The sequence below is a fragment of the Oryx dammah genome, unplaced genomic scaffold, assembly GCF_014754425.2.
Source record: "Oryx dammah isolate SB20612 unplaced genomic scaffold, SCBI_Odam_1.1 HiC_scaffold_8, whole genome shotgun sequence".
Lineage (NCBI taxonomy): Eukaryota > Metazoa > Chordata > Mammalia > Artiodactyla > Bovidae > Oryx > Oryx dammah.
The window spans coordinates 31,622,403-31,636,897 of record NW_024070192.1 but is presented as its reverse complement, the minus strand read 5'-3'; the positions used below and the strand labels follow the sequence as shown (position 1 = coordinate 31,636,897).

General features: G+C 48.3%; 1 protein-coding gene across 2 annotated transcripts in view; it reads left to right on the top strand.

Annotated features, from left to right (window-relative positions):
* Nucleotides 1-12,360, top strand: part of DNAH9 (dynein axonemal heavy chain 9) — a 284,846-nt gene extending 272,486 nt beyond the window's left edge. Inside the window, exons 67-69 of one of the 2 annotated variants that reach the window (XM_040243337.1) lie at nt 440-622; nt 9,093-9,482; nt 11,882-12,360. In XM_040243337.1, coding sequence (XP_040099271.1) covers nt 440-622; nt 9,093-9,482; nt 11,882-12,109 — 801 coding nt within the window. In that variant the 3' untranslated portion in view covers nt 12,110-12,360. Of the gene's footprint in view, nt 1-439; nt 623-8,474; nt 8,649-9,092; nt 9,483-11,881 lie in introns of those variants that run through there. The other variant, XM_040243338.1, reaches the window with a different exon arrangement.
* Nucleotides 12,361-14,495: the final 2,135 nt, after the last annotated feature.

Genomic DNA, 14,495 nt, shown 5'->3' with positions numbered 1-14,495 from the left:
GAAAAGGTAATTTCACAAAAGGACACACGGCCCTGTTACAAGAAGAGGGGGATGAGATGAAGGAGCCAGCACGGCGTTCACCACACACGTCCACCCGCTCGCCCGACTCTGGGCTGGCCCTGGCTCCCTGGCCCCTTCTCTCTACCCCCTCCAGCGCCCTCCTCCCTGCCCCTGCCAGCCACACGTTCTATTAAACCTGCACTTTCTCATTTTTTCTGTCTGCTGACAGAGCTCCTAGGCCTTCTTCAAAATGACAGACTCAGCCTCGCAGTGTGTGTGTGAGTCGGTCTCTCTTTGGTGACCCCATGGACTTGTAGCCCACCAGGCTCCTCTGTCCGTGGGATTCTCCAGGCAAGAACCCTGGAGTGGGTTGCCACGTCCTCCTTCAAGGGAGAAGCTGGAGCCTCCTCCTAACCACGTGTTTCCCGTTCTGGGGCAGGTCAAGGCAGTCCTGGAGGAAATACTGGAGCGGGTGACAGATGAGTTTAACCTCCCAGAGCTGATGGCCAGGGCGGAGGAGCGCACCCCCTACGTGGCCGTGACGCTCCAGGAGTGCGAGCGGATGAACGTGCTCACCAGACTGATGCAGCGCTCCTTGCGGGAGCTGGAGCTTGGACTAAAGGTGGGTGAGACGAGGCTGGGGATGGGGCTCCGGGGAGCTGGAGCACAGCAGTCACAGCAGCCTCACCACCCAGGAAGGTGCCCCTCCTAGAAACGGAGTGTGGCCGGGCCTCAGGGGTTGTTGAGACAGGCTCCGGAGCAGGAAACTGGGCAGGTGGACTGAGCCGTGACGGGCAAGCTGCCCAGAGCCCACGCGCTCTGAGCTCCAAGCAGAAGAGGAGTCGACACCCAGTGTCTTCTGCTGACGTGGGTGGCATTGCTTTCCCAGGAGGGAGAAGTGTGTGTGCTGCTGCATTGAAACACAGATCTAGACATCCCGGACCACCTCCCCGCTCTACCGCGTCCTTAGTGTGTGCCCTCAGAGCGACTTAAGCCCCGCCCCGCCCCGTCCCAGTTCCTTTACCCGTCAAACAGGACGAGTGGTCCTGCCTCAGGGGGCTTTGGGAAGGATTCAATAAATCTATTTGCATGGGTTTCCTGGTGGCTCAGTGATAAGGAATCTACCTGCCAATGCAGGAGATGCGGATTCCATCCCTGGGTAGGCAGATCCTACCTGGCGGAGAGCATGGCAGCCCACTCCAGTATCATTGCCTGGAGAATCCCCATGTACAGAGGAGCCTGGCGGGCTATCGTCCATGGAGTTGGTTGCAAAGAGTCAGACACGACTAAGTGACTAAATGATAACAACATAGAATGTTGTAGAACAATGCCTACATGTGGCAAGCACCCAGAAGTGTAAGTACATACAAATAAGTTCCATTCCAAGAGCGCATTTATAAGTCCGCTTGGCTCATAAACCCAACAAAGTTAGCCTAGGTACCCAACTAACACAAACGGCTATATAGCACTGTACTGTAATAGGTTTATAATACTTTTCACACCAATAATACATAAAAGCAAACACAAAAAATAAAACATCTTTAATCTTACATCACTGTACCTTGAAAAGAACAGTTGTCCAGCACAACAGCTGGCACACAGGGTTGGTATCAAGTGAACAGGCAGGAAGTTACTGATGGAGGAGGGAGAGAAGGAAGGAGATGGTAGAGCTGAAGGGTTGTCAGCAATAGGCGATGGAGGGCAAGCTGTAATGTCACTCATGCCTGACGTGGATAGATGCCTGACATTGGCATCTTTGAAAGTTCACAACTTGAAGGTTCGTGTATAGGGGACTTACTGTATTGTTACTGCCACATCAGGGAAGTCCTTCATTGGAAGGACTGATGCTGAAGCTGAAGTTCCAATACTTTGGCCACCTGATGTGAAGAGCCAACTCATTGGAAAGGACCCTGATACTGGGGAAAAATGAGGGCAGGAGGAGAAGGGGGCAACAGGAGTAGATGGTTGAATGGCATTGCCAACTCAATGGACATGAGTTTGAGCAAACTGAGAGATAGTGAAGGACAGGGAAACTTGGCTTGCTGCAGTCCACAGGGCCACATGGAGTCAGACGTGACTTAGCAACTGAACAACAACAATGATCAGAGGAAAGGAAAGAATTTTAATCTTTTGCAACCTCATGGTTATGTGAAACGTCCAAGATGCTACACAAGCTCTGAGCAATGAGAGAATCCTTTATTTATACCACCAGTTATTAAGCACATCTACTTCATTCACCATCAGAAAATTCCATCAAGTGCCCAGCACAAAGCCTAATGGAAAAGCCCTGTTAAAACCATTCAGCTGGACAACAGGCAAGTGGGAGGGCCTGCTGCCATTTAGGAGCTGAGGAAGGCAGCTACTGTCAGTTTACAATGGCACACTTATTAAAAGAGTTGTATCTCCAGGCAGAGGGAAAGGATGAACCCAGTTTCATAGCTGGAGGTGGAAGCTCAATCCAGCCCTGAACATCCAGGGCTGTGATATGCTGCTGCCCTCGCATCTGGCTCTTGGAGTTATATGACCACCGTCAGGCATGCAGAGGACACGCAGCCATGGGTGTCTTCACATGTAGTCACATAGAAACCTGAGTGAGTTTTTTTTTTTTAATCTGTTAATTTGCCTTCTGCCCCAATGTGGACAGATGGAAATAAAGAGAAAAGAGGGATGGGAAGAGATGCTGAAGATTGATGTTGCTCCATAATGTTTTAAAATTACACACCAGCTTGCATCCTGTATCAAAGGAAATACAGAATTTCACAGAACAACCTCAAAGGTAAATAAGGACTTTGGCTGTCATTTTATGTGCCTCGGTTCCTGAGATACGCAGGTTGATATTAGTAACTATCTTGAGTTGGTTTGTTGCAATCTTAATTTATTGAATCCATGCAGTTTGGTGCAGTCTGTTTACCCATCCAGCTTCTAATTCACTCTCTCATTTTTCTTCCAAGAGCTTTTGCTGGGGTTTGGTGTCATGAATTTCAGTGCGTGCCTGGGTGAGGATGAAGGGGGTGGGGAGGGAGTTGCTCTTTTCTTCCAGTCTAGCTTGAGAAGGCTGGTGGATGGGCAGCCTTGGCTCTCACTTCAGCCTGGAGGAGGCAGTGGAGACTGATGGGAACCTTCCTCTTCAGATGGACAGTCTGGCGGGAAAAGAAACACAGAAAATGATCACAGTACCAGGCATGACTGATTGCAATGAGGTGGGAGGAAAAGGGAAGAGACAAGTGTGGGGGAGGAGAAGTGGCATCCAGGGGGCTTTGGAGGAAGGGTAGAATTATGACAGCTGAGGATAAGAAGAATCTGCTGAGTAGCCCTAAGCCTGTTCTAAGAGTTAACTTGCTTTGGCTGGAGCAGGGAGTCCACTCAGATGAGTAATTATGATAAACTTCAAAAGGAAGAAAAGAGCAACTCCTTTGCTACCCAAAAGGTACTAGCTGAACTGAGAGGCATAGCACTCAACCCCCTGAGAACTGTGGGAACCCCACAGCACACAGCATGCAGAGGTCTGCCATCCACAGCCATGTTCCCACAGAGAGGAATTCAGGAAAGAGTCAGACATCTGGCTCTCAGCCTTTCACAGTGAAGAGCCAGGTCCTGTGACTATACCAGAGCTGACTGGCCAAAGGAACTGACTCATATTAACCAAACGCACAAAAGCCTGTTGTTCGAAACAGTCAACTATCACTTTATTCCTCTACAATCAACTAGGTTATAACTTTCAAAGAATCTACTGATGGCAACTTGCCCAGAAAATCTCTGCATATGTAAGAAAACTGCAGGAGAAGCTAAATTCTTATGCACTGTCCAGGATAGTGAGCTTCTCTGGTGGCTCAGATGGTAAAGAATCTGCTTGCCAATGCAGGAGACCCAGGTTCGGTTCCTGGGCTGGGAAGATCCCCTGGAGATGGGAATGGCAACCCACTCCAGTATTCTTTCCTGGAGAATCCCCATGGACAGAGGAGTCCGTCAGGCTACAGTCCATGGGGTCGCAAAGATTCTGATATGATTGAGCAACTAAGCACATGCATTCAGGATGGTAGCCACGAATGATAGGTGAGCACTTGAAATGTCCATACCCAGGGGTGCTAGAAGTGTCAGTTAAATGCCAGATTTCAGAGATATAGGGCAAAAAAGGGGAAATACCCTATTAATAATTTTATATTGATTGTATATTAGAATATTTGACACATATATATCACATTAAGTAACATTATGAAAATTAAGTTCACCTCTTTTAAATTTTTTAAAGTGGCTACCATAAAATGTAAAATTACACACATGTAATATTTTGAATTTTTAAAATATTTATTTTTTACTTATTTGGCTGCACCAGTCTTAGCTGCAGCACACAGGACCTTTGTTGCCTCATGCAGGGTTAGTGGCTCCAAGGCAGGTGGGATCCCCAAGCAGGGATCGAAACTGCATCCCCTGCTTTGCCAGGCAGATTCTAAACCACTGGACCAGGAGGGAAGTCCCAATTTTGTGAATTTTAAATGTAAGATTACCCACTCAAATGGGTATAAGTGTCAGTTATGTAACTGACACTTATGTAACACAATGTAACTTTTGCTACATTTCATTTGGGTCATGCTCTCTTAGATGGAGCCCTGGCCAGTCCAGTGTCTGGGACTGGGGAGCTGTTTTTTATTATTCAGATGTTTGATGGCATCAAACATTTCCCCCTTTGCCCCCTGCACCCCCCCCAACTATGCTTCAGGGGTTAATGCCCCTCCTGACTGACAGATTCTGTTTTTCTAAACATGTGAAAGATATTCAGACTTAAAGCCCAGCTCGACGACTTGAGGGACTACTCTGCCACCTTACTTTCGTCCATTGTATGTTGACTTAATAGTTCAGCTCTTGCTCTGGCCGTTTAGTGACTAATGGTCACCACCACGCAGGCAGCTTCCCTGGCCCACATGCCTGCTAGAGTGCATGGATGGACCAGCTGCTGTCACCCACAGTCTGGGCACCAGACTGGCTGGGGTGGAACCCACATAATTCCCCGTCTTCCCTCCCCATCACCCCCTGCATCTCATATGAATGACAGCTGGTTGCAAAGACCATCTTTGTAGGGAAGGAAGGGAGGACCAAGGCTGACCTTTCGGTCAGGGGGCAGCCTGTAGCCCCTGGAGAAGGGCATGTGTGGGCATTGCTGATGCCGTGGTGTGGACACTGGCCACATGCCTGTGAGCCCAGAGCACCGATCACTTCCCGCCCCCAAGAAGGGACCTCTTCTGGCCGTCCAGAGTCCTTCAGTTTGGACTGGAACCTGTGAATCCGCACTCTCCACAAGCTTCCTCACTTAAAGCGATGAAGGCTTAGAGGGAAAATCATGTTTTGTGACCCCATGCACTGCAGCACGCCAGGCTTCCCTGTCCTTCTCTATCTCCAGGGTTTGCTCAAATTCATGTCCATTGAGTCAGTGATGCCATCAACCATCCTCTGTTGCCCCCTTCTCCTGATATCAAAGAAAGACTGAAAACATTTATTTATAGGGACAAAAAAAGGTGCTTAAGGCCACATCCAGGTAGCCTTTGTACCTGTGATAAAGTACCCCCCAGTCTTCAGTTCTCCCCAGTTTCCCTGCAGTGTAGACATGGAACAGGCCAATCACAGGACCCAAAGTGTGGCATCTTTTTAAGGATTTAGTGTTTTCTTTGTATGTTTTCTTTCTGTTGACTTTTGACCTGTGAGCAAATAAGCATTCAATCTGTGTTCCATGCGACCCAGGCAGGAGGAGTTTGAGGATGTCGGGGTGAACAGATGGAAGCAGATTTCTCTATGTAGGTAGCTGGAATCTTCATGAAAGTCTTCCTTACCCATCATTTGGCCCCAGAGACTTCCTGTGTGCACCCACCCCTGCCCCCAACCCCAGCCTCTACTAATCTGGCCATGCCTGAGGAGATTAATCTTCTTTGTACACCTTTCAGGAAGTGCTGTCCCAGAGTCTGTAGGTTTATTTCTCTTCTTCTAAGAAAGGGATTTGAGTTACACTGCACTAATTTAGTGTAGGACTCTCTGGGTTCTTCTCAACCCCTCCTCTGGAAATGAGTTGTTTCTACTTCCACTCGAGGTCGTGAGCAGATCTGAGTTCAGAACCCTAACCAGATGAATGCCTTCTTCTTTTCCTAAATTGTTCCTGTTTCACTCTCAAACGAGCAGAACCTAAGAGATGACACTTTCCTTAAGGCTCCATCACTTGCACGTTCAATTAGTAAATGCGAACTCGCTGTCAGAATAACTTACAAGCAGATGTGAGAAATTTTTAAGAAAGCCAAGTTACACATTTTGTACTTCCTTGCTGTCAAAACGACCTTAGATTTCTGAAGAGTGTTAAAAACTAAGTATTGTGTACATATTTTTTATTATGACTTTATTTTTTAGAGCAGTTTTAGGTTCACAGCAAAATTGAACAGAAGGTACAGAGCGTTCCCATTTACTCCACTCCCCACGCCCACCCCCCCCCCCCCATGCACAGCCTCCCCCCCATCAGCATCCCCACCAGAGTGGTCTGTTAGTTACAGCTAAATCCACACTTCCATCACAATCCTCAGAGTCACCTGTGGTTTTTCTTAGGATTCACTCTTGGTGTTGTACATTCTATGGATCTGGAGAAATGGATAACGACATGGGGGCTTCCCATGGTAACTGGAGGCTCAGTGGTAAACCACCCGCCAATGCAGGAGACACAGGAGATGCAGGTTTGATCCCTGTGTCTGGAAGATCCCCTGGAGAAGGAAATGGCAACCCACGCCCGTATTCTTGCCTGGGAAATCCCATGGACAAAGGAGCCTGGCAGGCTACAGTCCATGGGGTCGCAAAGAGTTGGACGTGACTCAGCAACTGAACAACAACATGATGATGTGACCCACCGTTACAGGGTCTTACAGAAGAGTCTCACTGCCCTAGTATTGCAGTTACTTTACTCTTAAGCACATGACTTCTTCTTACAACACATATCAGAGAAATGAAGGTTTACAGGACCTCAGCTTTCAGCAGTGGCACATCTCTGTGTGAGACATGGTCACACAGAGTTAAGGGGTTGAATTGGCTAGAGGAGATAACCAGGCAACTAAGGACTTCTCTGTACCAGCAAATGACAGTGGCTGGCAGAGTCTAGGGCTCCATCTGAGTTCATCTCTACCAGTCTGTCTGCCACAGCCCTCAGAGACGTGCCAGAGGACTGGGACATTTTCATCCTAGTTTTTCCAGTAGTGCTGACCCAGTTTTGTTAGGTCATGTTGTAGGATGAACCCAGGGTGGGAGACCTTACCTTCCCTTCGGCTCACGACAGCATTCTCAAGTACAACACACTTCCACAGATGCACCCAGACTCAAGAGAACCCACAACACTGTGGTGGAGAAGCAAGTGTATTCGGTGTATTATTTATGAGAGCACTTTATGTCAGTGTATTGGCCATTGAAAACTTAAAATTTTTATTTTAAAAGGAAAAGTAAATACATTCTGTATCTTTTTTTCTTTTAAGTCTATTGGACTTTTTTTTTATTTTAATGAATCCTGGTTTGTCTATGTATCTTTTTATGTACAGTTTAACAAGCATGTACTCGTATATGTCCATAAACAGGTTTTATTAAAACTGCAATATACAGGATTTTTAACACAACCCTGACAAAAACATACACAGTACAGTTTAATTAGCACACAGAAAACTAGGCCTTTCTGTTTAGAACAGTGCTGTCCAATAGAACGCTCTGTGATGATGGGAAGATTCCATGTCTGTGCTAATAAGGGCACACGTGACTGCTGAGGACATGAACTGCCACGAAGGAACTGGTATTTAATTTTATGGTTCTAAGTCATGCATGCATGCTCAGTCACTAAGTCGTGTCCAACTCTTTGTGACCCCATGGACTGTAGCCACCAGGCTCCTCTGTCCATGGGATTTCCCAGGCAGGAATACTGGATGGGTTGCCATTTCCTCCTCCAGGGGATCTTTCTGACCCAGGAATCAAACCCACATCTCCTACATGGGCAGGAGGATTCTTTACCACTGAGTCACCTGGGAAGCCTCAATTTTAAGTCTCTTATGCTTAAATAGCTTCATAATACTGATGGTCATCATATCAGAGATGGAAAGCCTTGTTGGGTACCCTATTTCCTGTGCAGAAACTGCTGAAGTAGAGATGACACCTTCAAGAAACTGTAGATCCTTCGCATAACTAAGGTTACAAAGTTTAAAGATGGTTTTCAATGCCAATCTTCTGTCACAAATTTCATTCAGCAATTGCAAGAGGGTCCCTAAAAGTTGGCTATGTCTCTAATAGCTTGGTTTCTGAAGGAAATTCTTGATTTGGGGGAATATAGATCCTCCTGGCTTTGGCTTCTTGCATTTCATGGAAGGTGCTCAGTGGGACACTCAGGTAGACCCTGGGGTGGGGGGTGCAAAGTGCCTCACCTGCAGGCTGATTTCACACACATTGCCCCCTGCCCTCTGGCTGTTTGTCTTCAGGGAGAGCTGACCGTGACCAGCGACATGGAGAGCTTACAGAGCGCCCTGTACCTGGACACAGTGCCAGAGTCCTGGGCCAGCAGAGGCTGCCGCAGAGGCTGGGGGAGAACAGAGGAACCCAAACTTTAGGGTCGGGTGGAATCAGTATGGGCTTCCCTGGTGGTTCAGTGCTAAAGAATCTTCCTGCTGATGCAGGAGACACAGGTTTGATCTGGGTCTGGAAGATCCCCTGGAGAAGGAAACGGCAACCCACTCCAGTATTCTTGACTGGAAAATTCCATGGACAGAGGAGCCTGGCAGCTTGCAGTCCATGGAGTCACAAAGAGTCGACCTCAAGTGAGCAACTGAATCAGTGTGGAACCCACAGGTAGTTTTAGGTCCAGAGTGAACCTAAACTACTGTCAGTGGATAGGTGTGGACTCTGATATCACTGGAGCAGGGAAAGTTTTAAAGGACTAGCCTCTGTGAGACAAACCTACAAACCAAGTGCTAGTTAGGGACCAGCGTTGGGTCGCCCACCTCTGTAGTCATCTCCTGTCTTCCCCAGCATCCCCAAGGCCAGCTGTTTCCAGGGACCTGCCACCCCTCACCTTTTCCCCTCTGGCTGTTTGTCTTCAGGGAGAGCTGACCATGACCAGTGACATGGAGAGCTTACAGAACGCCCTGTACCTGGACACGGTGCCAGAGTCCTGGGCCAGACGAGCCTACCCCTCCACGGCAGGCCTGGCAGCCTGGTTTATGGACCTGCTTAACCGGATCAAGGAGCTGGAGGCCTGGACAGGCGACTTTGCCATGCCCTCGACTGTGTGGCTGGCGGGCTTCTTCAACCCCCAGTCCTTCCTGACAGCCATCATGCAGTCCACGGCCCGCCGGAACGAGTGGCCCCTGGACCAGATGGCCCTGCAGTGTGACGTGACAAAGAAGAACAGGGAGGAGTTCCGGAGTTCCCCCCGGGAAGGGGCCTATGTGCATGGCCTCTTCATGGAAGGCGCTCGCTGGGACATCCAGGTAGACCCCGGGTTGGGGGTGGAGGGGCAAAGGGCATCACCTGTAGGCTGATTACACACACATCGCCCCCTCCCGTAAAGTCCAATTGCTAAAAGGAGCGCCCTGGAGACTTCTGTCCTGGATAACCTCTCCTTGAGGCTGTCAGCTCATTTCCCTGCAGCCACAGTTTGAAAACATCAATTCTTCGGCACTCAGCCTTCTTTATGGTCCAACTCTCACATCCATATGTGACTACTGCAGGAACCATAGCTTTGACTGTATGGACCTTTGCTGGCAAAGTAATGTCTGTTTTTTAATGTGCCGTCAAGGTTTGTCATAGCTTTTCTTTCAAGGAACAAGCATCTTTTAATTTCATGGCTGCAGTCACCATCCGCAATGATTCTGGAGTCCAAGAAAATAAAGTGTATCACTATTTCCATTATTCCTCCATCTATTTGCCATGAAGCGATGGGACTGGATGCCATGATCTTAGTTTTTGAATGCTGAGTTTTAAGTCAGCTTTTTCACTCTCTTCTTTCACCTTCATCAAGAGACTCTTTAGTTCTTCATTGCTTTCTGCCATTAGGTGTCATCTGCATATCTGAGGTTATTATTGATATTTCTCTCAGCAATCTTGACTCCAGCAGTCGCATTTTGCATGATATAATCTGCGTGTAAGTTAAATAAGAGGGTGACAATATAGAGCTTTGACATACTCCTTTCCCAATTCTGAACTAGACTGTTGTTCCATGTCCAGTTCTAATTGTTGCTTCTTGACCTGCATACAGGTTTTGCAGGAGGCAAGTAAGGTGATCTTCTGATATTGCCATCACTTTAGGAATTTTCCACAGTTTCTTGTGATCCGAAGGACTTCCCCGGTGGCTCAGACAGTAAAGCGTCTGTCTACAATGCGGGAGGCCCCTGGGTCGGGAAGATCCCCTGGAGAAGGAAATGGCAGCCCACTCCAGTACTATTGCCTGGAAAACTCCATGGATGGAGGAGCCTGGTAGGCTACAGTCCGTGGGATCGCAAAGAGTCGGACACGACTGAGCGACTCCATACAGTCAAAGGCTTTAGTGTAGTCAGTGAAGCAGAAGTGGATGTTTTTCTGGAATTCCTTTGCTTTTTCTATGATCCAATGGGTGTTAGCAATTTGATCTCTGGCTCCTCTGCCTTTTCTAAATCCAGCTTGTACACCTGGAATTTCTCAGTTCACATACTATTGAAGCCTCGCTTGAAGGATTTTAAGCATTACCTTGCTAGCGTGTGAAATGAGCATAACTGTGTGGTAGTTAGAACATTCTTTGGCATTGCCCTTCTTTGGGATTGGAATGAAAACTGACCTTTTCCAGTCCAACAGACTACCTCCCATTTTTTCATTATCCTTGTTTCCGAATAATAATAAAACCAAAAATAACACCTCAAAGTCTATATCCCAGAAAGTGTTGAGCAAAAAGGGAAGAGGAAGGATGTCCAAAATTCTTCTCCTCCATAAAATAAGGGCATTGGCAAAAAGACAAAGAAGTGTATATATTAGATATACCAAGTTCTGTCATCAGCATAAGGGGTCCGGGGTCACCTAGACAGAGGCAAGGGATCTGTGAATCTCTCTGGATGATTATCTCCCCCAAGTGTGTTCGGAAGACACTAGTGATGTGGGAGATGGATAGGTTGCAAGAAAGGGGTCCTGTGGTCAAAGTAAGTTTGGGGAACACTGGGATAAATAAAGTGAAACTTTTTTCTTTACTGCCAGGTCTTCTTGTGTTCAGTGTGCATGGTAAAGCTTCAAGTACAGCGTATGCTAATACTGCGAGGCTCTGTGTCTTGCTAACGTGAAGTCCCTAGCACTTAGCGTGACATCTGGCAAATAGCTGCATTCAGCATGCTTACGAAATGAGTGATAAAATAAAACAGAGATTCAAGCCCTAAAGAGATTCATTTACATATGATATACGACCGCTTTGGGAACTCTGCTTCGAGCAGATATTCAGGCTGAAAACCAGTAGGAATATGTTGTGGATCCCCTCCAGTGCATGGGCTTCCCCGGCGGCTCAGTGGTAAAGAACCCGCCTGCTAATGCAGCAGACATAGGAGACAGGGTCGGATCCCTGGGTGGGGAAGATCCCCTGTTGGAGGACGTGGCAATGCGCTCCAGTATTCTTGCCTGGAGAATCGCATGGACAGAGGAGCCTGGTGGGCTGCCGTCCATAGCGTCACACAGAGTTGGACACAACTGAAGTGACTTAGCACATACCAGTGCACGCCACCTTGGGTTGTTGAGAGAACCTTGCAAGGGGATGAGCCCGGGGGCAGCCTGGCTGTCCCAGTCTCTCTCTCCTGGATCTCCCGACAGGAGCGAGGCTGCCTGTCCAGGCTCAGGGCCTGACCTGAGAAGTGCTCTCTCGAATCCTTGTCCTCAGGCTGGGATCATCGCCGAGGGGAAGCTGAAGGAGCTGACACCCCCGCTGCCTGTGATGTTCATCAGGGCCGTCCCTGCGGAGAAGCAGGACTCCCGCAGCATCTATCCCTGTCCTGTGTACAAGACCCGTCAGCGGGGACCCACCTACGTGTGGACTTTCCAGCTGAAGACTAAGGAGAAGCCATCCAAGTGGGTTCTGGCTGGAGTCGCCTTGCTTCTGCAGGTTTAGCTTCCTGCAGAAGCCCCGAGGAAGCTAAGTTGGGCTGGAGGCTGCCCGGAGGGACCAGTGGGTGAGGGCTAAGACCACAGCCATAGACAAAGATAAGAAATGGACAGCACTCACAGTTCTGAAGAGCTCCTTTGGGGAACTCGAGAGAAGTGCCTAAAGTGAGGTTGAGCTGGAGGAGTCCCGACCTAGGAACTAGGGTGGAAGAGTTTCCTAACACTGGCCCTTTCCTAATAAAATGATTTGCTTTTCAACTGTGTTTGGCCCAGGCTCTGAGTGTTGCAGGGTCAGAAGTTATCGTGACAAGCCCAAGAGAAAGAAGCCACAGATCCCTGAGCCCTGACATTGTTACATGACCCCACATCCAGTGCCCTGGTTTCCGGCTAGTCCGTGGGCCAGCAGCCCCAGACTCACCTGTGAGGCAGAATCTGCATTTTAACAAGCACCCCAGGTGATCTATATGCATGTTACTCTGGATCAGGGGGTCACTGGACTTTTTCTGTTTAAGGATCAGAGAGCAAATATTTTAGGATTTGCAGGGCATATTGTTTCTGCGCGACTGCTTAGCTCTGCCACTGTAACTCCAAAGGAGCCACGGACATACATACGTAAGTGGATGTGGCCACATTTCATTAAAACTTTATTTACAAAAACGGGCAGTCAGCCACGTTTTGCTGATCATTGCTCTGGAGGATAAGGGAGGTCTGAGTGCAATATTTGGGCTTCCCTGGTGGCTCAGAGGTAAAAAGAATCCCCCGGTCAATGAAGGAGACACAGGTTCAATCCCTAGGTTGGGAAGATCCCCTGGAGAAGGAAATGGCAATCCACTCCAGTATTCTTACCTGGAGAATCACAGGGACAGAGGAGCCTGGCGGGCTACAGTCCATGGTGGTGCAGAGTCAGATACGACTTAGTGACTGAACAACAAATATGCAATACCTATCTCCAGTTAGTCCGCACATGCATTTAGCAAGTGTTTAGCTAACATCTACTTCTTGCTGAGGACAAAGCCACAAACAAGGTACGTTGCTTCTTTGTCTCTCTGTCATCTTTCAGATCATTTAAGAGGGGCCCATGGAGAAACCTTTCACCTACAGCTTTGTCACGTACAATTTTCCTCGATTTTCCTGTGGAACACATTCTCGCTGGATGCCCAACAAAATCTATGGTTTCCATGAGTTGTAAAGCTCCCTCTGTGGGGCTTGTTTGTCTGGGCAGGCTCCCTGTTCCTTCTAGGATCTTTATTCCCACGTATCCTTGGAGAAACATTTTTTAATTAATCGCTACTTAGCAAAGTGGTTCTTAATCTTGAGCAAGTATCAGAATCCCCTGGAGGACTTGTTAAAACAAAGTTTTGTGGGCATCCTTCAGTGTTTGACTTGGTAAGTCTAAGAAACTGCCGATGCTGCAGGTCCTGGGACCGCAGTTTGAGAACTGCTTACTCCAAATGTAAAATCCCACCCTCCTGCAAATCTCTGCTATGAAAGGACGGAATCTCCTGCAAATCTCTGCTATGAGAGGACAGAATCTAACGCCAACTCCACCGTGATCTCCCTGCTTTCTGCCTTGTGGTTCCCACACCCTCAAAAGAGGGCCCTCCCTCCTCATCTTTGTGCCAAAAGGGAGGTGATACATTCCTCCGGAATCCAGGGATTCCAACTTAAGAGTCATCTCTTGTGTGTCAACCAGAAAAGCACTTTCTGCTCTTTGCCTACAGTTTACAGTTTCTTGCCTAGAGTTCTTGTTTCCAGGGAGTCAGCTCTGTCCTCCTAATTATCGTCATCCTGCCTGCCCCTCACTGGGAACAGTACAGTAAGAGTGGGCAGAGGAGGACCAAGATGGAAGGGGAGTGGTCTCACTGAACCAGAGCAGGACACCCTGGGTCACGTCACTTTCGAGGACAAGGACAAGCGGACAGGTTAGATGTATGTGTTAACAAACCTGAGTTGTTGAGTCGCTAAGTCACATCTGACTCTTTGTGACCCCATGGACTGTAGCCTACCAGGCTCCTCTGTCCAAGGGATTTTCCAGGCAAGAATACTGGAGTAGGTTGCCATTTCCTCCTCCAGAGGATTCTCCCCACCCAGGGATCGAATCCAGTCTCTGGCATTGGCAGGCGGGTTCTTTATTGCTGAGCCACCAGGGATCTAGACACTCTATCAAATGAATTGATGCTATTGATTTCTTCCTAACACATACAGAGTAAATGAGATAAGGAAGATAATTTTACAGCCCAGGACAGTTTGGCAAAAATGATGGACAGCCTCAGGGAGACACTGGGAGAAAGAGGGGAAATTGGAAGCCGCAGAGCAGGTGGGAGGCAGGCCTGGGAAGAGGACACCGGGATGCCCGGCAGTGGCCGGGCTCTCACCCAGGCACCAGGCTGCCA